This window comes from Scyliorhinus torazame, chromosome 1, assembly GCF_047496885.1.
Source record: "Scyliorhinus torazame isolate Kashiwa2021f chromosome 1, sScyTor2.1, whole genome shotgun sequence".
NCBI lineage: Eukaryota > Metazoa > Chordata > Chondrichthyes > Carcharhiniformes > Scyliorhinidae > Scyliorhinus > Scyliorhinus torazame.
In genome coordinates, this window is record NC_092707.1 from 421,080,569 (window position 1) to 421,086,568 (window position 6,000).

The 6,000-nt window shown below is 58.0% G+C and overlaps 1 protein-coding gene across 3 annotated transcripts in view; it reads right to left on the reverse strand.

Annotated features, from left to right (window-relative positions):
• Nucleotides 1-5,144, reverse strand: part of dnajc27 (DnaJ (Hsp40) homolog, subfamily C, member 27) — a 63,059-nt gene extending 57,915 nt beyond the window's left edge. For 2 of the 3 annotated variants that reach the window (XM_072515420.1, XM_072515401.1), the window contains exon 1: nucleotides 4,999-5,144. In XM_072515420.1, coding sequence (XP_072371521.1) covers nucleotides 4,999-5,103 — 105 coding nt within the window. In that variant the 5' untranslated portion in view covers nucleotides 5,104-5,144. The remainder of the gene's footprint in view (nucleotides 1-4,998) is intronic. The other variant, XM_072515410.1, reaches the window with a different exon arrangement.
• Nucleotides 5,145-6,000: the final 856 nt, after the last annotated feature.

Genomic DNA, 6,000 nt, shown 5'->3' on the forward strand with positions numbered 1-6,000 from the left:
CCCCCCTGCCCCCCCTTCCTTGCCCCCCTTCCTTGCCCCCCCCTGCCCCCACTTCCTTACCCGCCTCCCTGCCCCCCTTTCCTTACCTCCCCCTGCCCCCCCTTCCTTACCCCCCTGGCCCCCCTTCCTTACCCCCCCGGCCCCCCTTCCTTACCCCCCCCGCGCCCCCTTCCTTACCGCCCCCTGCCCCCCCTTCCTTACCCCCCCCCTTGAGTCGATTTCGGCGTGAGAACAGCTGGTTAGTCAGTTTCAGCGGGAGCAGTGCGGAAGTGGCTGCTGGGAGGTAAGTCAACCTTTAAAAGCACTTGTCTTTGCAGGGGCAGGCCAGTCGATTTCGGAGGGAGAACAGCTGGTGAGTCAGTTTCAGCGGGAGCTGAGAATTTTTTTTTTTTATAAATTAGTGTTTTAGGCGGGAACAGGAAGTCGACCCGCGGACGTCTGGGAAGACCTTCACCAATAAATTCTGGTGGAGAGGAAACCCGAGACACTACACGTGTAGTGTCTCCCACCCACCCTCCTCCTCTAACCTAATAATAAAACCCATTGGTCTGAGGTAAGTACCATATTTTATTATATTATTATTTTTAATAAAAATTTAATTTAGTTGTTAGCCAGATCTTGGTAGAAAGTTAGAGGGATGGCAGGGAAGGGAGTGCAATGTTCCTCCTGCAGGATGTTTGAGGTGAGGGATGCAGTTAGTGTCCCTGCTGATTTTACCTGCAGGAAGTGCTGCCATCTCCAGCTCCTCCAAGACCGAGTTAGGGAACTGGAGCTGGAGTTGGAAGAACTTCGGATCATTCGGGAGGCAGAAGGGGTCATAGATAGCAGCTTCAGGGAATTAGTTACACCAAAGATTGGAGATAGGTGGGTAACTGTAAGAGGGGCTGGGAAAAAGCAGTCAGTGCAGGGATCCCCTGCGGTCGTTCCCCTGAGAAACAAGTATACCGCTTTGGATACTTGTGGGGGGGGGGACTTACCAGGGGTAAGCCATTGGGGTACGGGCCTCTGGCACGGAGTCTGTCCCTGTTGCTCAGAAGGGAAGGGGGGAGAGGAGCAGAGCATTAGTAATTGGGGACTCTATAGTCAGGGGCACAGATAGGAGATTTTGTGGGAGCGTGAGAGACTCACGTTTGGTATGTTGCCTCCCAGGTGCAAGGGTACGTGATGTCTCGGATCGTGTTTTCCGGGTCCTTAGGGGTGAGGGGGAGCAGTCCCAAGTCGTGGTCCACATTGGCACTAACGACATAGGTAGGAAAGGGGACAAGGATGTCAGGCAGGCTTTCAGGGAGCTAGGATGGAAGCTCAGAACTAGAACAAACAGAGTTGTTATCTCTGGGTTGTTGCCCGTGCCACGTGATAATGAGATGAGGAATAGGGAGAGAGAGCATTTAAACACGTGGCTACAGGGATGGTGCAGGCGGGAGGGATTCAGATTTCTGGATAACTGGGGCTCTTTCTGGGGAAGGTGGGACCTCTACAGACAGGATGGTCTACATCTGAACCTGAGGGGCACAAATATCCTGGGGGGGGAGATTTGTTAGTGCTCTTTGGGGGGGTTTAAACTAATGCAGCAGGGGCATGGGAACCCGGATTGTAGTTTTAGGGTAAGGGAGAATGAGAGTATAGAGGTCAGGAGCACAGATTTGACGTCGCAGGAGGGGGCCAGTGTTCAGGTAGGTGGTTTGAAGTGTGTCTACTTCAATGCCAGGAGTATACGAAACAAGGTAGGGGAACTGACAGCATGGGTTGGTACCTGGGACTTCGATGTTGTGGCCATTTCAGAGACATGGATAGAGCAGGGACAGGAATGGATGTTGCAGATTCCGGGGTTTAGGTGTTTTAGTAAGCTCAGAGAAGGAGGCAAGAGGGGCAGGTGTGGCGCTGCTAGTCAAGAGCAGTATTACGGTGGCGGAGAGGATGCTAGATGGGGACTCTTCTTCCGAGGTAGTATGGGCTGAAGTTAGAAACAGGAAAGGAGAGGTCACCCTGTTGGGAGTTTTTTATAGGCCTCCTAATAGTTCTAGGGATGTAGAGGAAAGGATGGCGAAGATGATTCTGGATATGAGCGAAAGTAACAGGGTAGTTATTATGGGAGACTTTAACTTTCCAAATATTGACTGGAAAAGATATAGTTCGAGTACAATAGATGGGTCGTTTTTTGTACAGTGTGTGCAGGAGGGTTTCCTGAAACAATATGTTGACAGGCCAACAAGAGGCGAGGCCACGTTGGATTTGGTTTTGGGTAATGAACCAGGCCAGGTGTTGGATTTGGAGGTAGGAGAGCACTTTGGGGACAGTGACCACAATTCGGTGACGTTTACGTTAATGATGGAAAGGGATAAGTATACACCGCAGGGCAAGAGTTATAGCTGGGGGAAGGGCAATTATGATGCCATTAGACGTGACTTGGGGGGGATAAGGTGGAGAAGTAGGCTGCAAGTGTTGGGCACACTGGATAAGTGGGGCTTGTTCAAGGATCAGCTACTGCGTGTTCTTGATAAGTATGTACCGGTCAGACAGGGAGGAAGGCGTCGAGCGAGGGAACCGTGGTTTACCAAGGAAGTGGAATCTCTTGTTAAGAGGAAGAAGGAGGCCTATGTGAAGATGAGGTGTGAAGTTTCGGTTGGGGCGATGGATAGTTACAAGGTAGCGAGGAAGGATCTAAAGAGAGAGCTAAGACGAGCAAGGAGGGGACATGAGAAGTATTTGGCAGGAAGGATCAAGGAAAACCCAAAAGCTTTCTATAGGTATGTCAGGAATAAGCGAATGACTAGGGAAAGAGTAGGACCAGTCAAGGACAGGGATGGGAAATTGTGTGTGGAGTCTGAAGAGATAGGCGAGATACTAAATGAATATTTTTCGTCAGTATTCACTCAGGAAAAAGATAATGTTGTGGAGGAGAATGCTGAGCCCCAGGCTAATAGAATAGATGGCATTGAGGTACGTAGGGAAGAGGTGTTGGCAATTCTGGACAGGCTGAAAATAGATAAGTCCCCGGGACCTGATGGGATTTATCCTAGGATTCTCTGGGAGGCCAGGGAAGAGATTGCTGGACCTTTGGCTTTGATTTTTATGTCATCATTGGCTACAGGAATAGTGCCAGAGGACTGGAGGACAGCAAATGTGGTCCCTTTGTTCAAAAAGGGGAGCAGAGACAACCCCGGCAACTATAGACCGGTGAGCCTCACGTCTGTAGTGGGTAAAGTCTTGGAGGGGATTATAAGAGACAAGATTTATAATCATCTAGATAGGAATAATATGAATAGGGATAGTCAGCATGGCTTTGTGAAGGGTAGGTCATGCCTCACAAACCTTATTGAGTTCTTTGAGAAGGTGACTGAACAGGTAGAGGAGGGTACAGCAGTTGATGTGGTGTATATGGATTTCAGCAAAGCGTTTGATAAGGTTCCCCACGGTAGGCTATTGCAAAAAATACGGAGGCTGGGGATTGAGGGTGAATTAGAGATGTGGATCAGAAATTGGCTAGCTGAAAGAAGACAGAGGGTGGTGGTTGATGGGAAATGTTCAGAATGGAGTACAGTCACAAGTGGAGTACCACAAGGATCTGTTCTGGGGCCGTTGCTGTTTGTCATTTTTATCAATGACCTAGAGGAAGGCGCAGAAGGGTGGGTGAGTAAATTTGCAGACGATACTAAAGTCGGTGGTGTTGTCGATAGTGTGGAAGGATGTAGCAGGTTACAGAGGGATATAGATAAGCTGCAGAGCTGGGCTAAGAGGTGGCAAATGGAGTTTAATGTAGAGAAGTGTGAGGTGATTCACTTTGGAAGGAATAACAGGAATGCGGAATATTTGGCTGATGGTAAAGTTCTTGAAAGTGTGGATGAGCAGAGGGATCTAGGTGGCCATGTACATAGATCCCTGAAAGTTGCCACCCAGGTTGATAGGGTTGTGAAGAAGGCCTATGGAGTGTTGGCCTTTATTGGTAGAGGGATTGAGTTCCGGAGTCGGGAGGTCATGTTGCAGCTGTACAGAACTCTGGTACGGCCGCATTTGGAGTATTGCGTACAGTTCTGGTCACCGCATTATAGGAAGGACGTGGAGGCTTTGGAGCGGGTGCAGAGGAGATTTACCAGGATGTTGCCTGGTATGGAGGGAAAATCTTATGAGGAAAGGCTGATGGACTTGAGGTTGTTTTCGTTGGAGAGAAGGTTAAGAGGAGACTTAATAGAGGCATACAAAATGATCAGGGGGTTGGATAGGGTGGACAGTGAGAGCCTTCTCCCGCGGATGGAAATGGCTGGCACGAGGGGACATAACTTTAAACTGAGGGGTAATAGATATAGGACAGAGGTCAGAGGTAGGTTCTTTACGCAAAGAGTAGTGAGGCCGTGGAATGCCCTACCTGCTACAGTAGTGAACTCGCCAACATTGAGGGCATTTAAAAGTTTATTGGATAAACATATGGATGATAATGGCATAGTGTAGGTTAGATGGCTTTTGTTTCGGTGCAACATCGTGGGCCGAAGGGCCTGTACTGCGCTGTATTGTTCTATGTTCTATGTTACTTACCCCCCAGCCCCCCTTTCCTTACCACACATGCCCCCCCTTCCTTACCCCCCGCCCTCCCTTCCTTACCCCCCTGCCCCCCCTTCCTTACCCCCCTGCCCCCCCTTCCTTGCCCCCCCTGCCCCCCCTTCCTTGCCCCCCCTGCCCCCCCTTCCTTGCCCCCCCTGCCCCCCCTTCCTTGCCCCCCCTGCCCCCCCTTCCTTGCCCCCCCTGCCCCCCCTTCCTTGCCCCCCCTGCCCCCCCTTCCTTGCCCCCCCTGCCCCCCCTTCCTTGCCCCCCCCCGTCCCCACTTACTTACCCACCTCCCTGCCCCCCCTTCCTTACCCCCCCCCCTGGCCCCCCCTCCCTTACCCCCCCCCCCCTGGCCCCCCCTCCCTTACCCCCCCCCCCCTGGCCCCCCCTCCCTTACCCCTCTCCCCTACCCCCCTGCCCCCCTCACTTACCCTCCCTGCCCCACTCCCCCGGTCTCACCTTTCCCACCTCGGCGCTCCCCAGACTGATCACTTTCACTCTGAGCGGTTTCTTGTTCTCGCTCCGTTTGTGTCCCGGGCCCGGTGCCGGCCCGCAGCGCTCCATCCCGGCGCTCACTGCGGCGGCGCGGCCCCGCCCCCCCGCGCCGCGGCCCCGCCCCCCCGCCCCGCGGCCCCGCCCCCCCGCCCCGCGGCCCCGCCCCCCCGCCCCGCGGCCCCGCCCCCCCGCGGCCCCGCCCAGCCCCGGCCCCGCCCCGCCCCCCGCGGCCCCGCCCCCCCGCGCCGCGGCCCCGCCCCCCCGCGCCGCGGCCCCGCCCCCCCGCCTCCCGCGGCCCCGCCACCCCGCCTCCCGCGGCCCCGCCCCCTCGCGGCCACGCCCCCCGCGCCGCGGCCCCGCCCCCCGCGGCCCCGCCCCGCCAGCCCCAGCCCCCGCGGCCCCGCCCCCCCGCGGCCCCGCCCCCCGCCCCGGGGTCCAACCCCCGCGGCCCCGCCCCCCGCGGCCCCGCCCCCCGCCACCGCGCCGCGGCCCCGCCCCGCCCCCCCGCGGCCCCGCCCCGCCCCCCCGCGGCCCCGCCCCGCCCCCCCGCCCGCGGCCCGAGGCCCCGCCCCCCGCGGCCCGCCCCCCCCCGCGGCCCAACCCCCCCGCGCCGCGGCCCCGCCCCCCCGCGCCGCGGCCCCGCCCCCCCGCGCCGCGGCCCCGCCCCCCCGCGCCGCGGCCCCGCCCCCCCCGCGCCCGCGGCCCGAGGCCCCCCGCGCCGCGGCCCCGACCCCCGCGGCCCCGCCCCCCGCGCCGCAGCCCCGCCCCCACCCCACCGCGCTGCGGCCCCGCCCCCCCGCGGCCCCGCAGCCCCGCCCCTTGCGGCCCCGCCCCCGCCCGCGGCCCCGCCCCTCCCGTCGCCCCCGTGGGCGGCCCCGCCCCCCTCCACACCAGCTTTGACAGTGAACTCCCTTTCCTCTCCACACTCAGTAGCACAGTGGTTAGCACAGTTGCTTCACAGCTCCA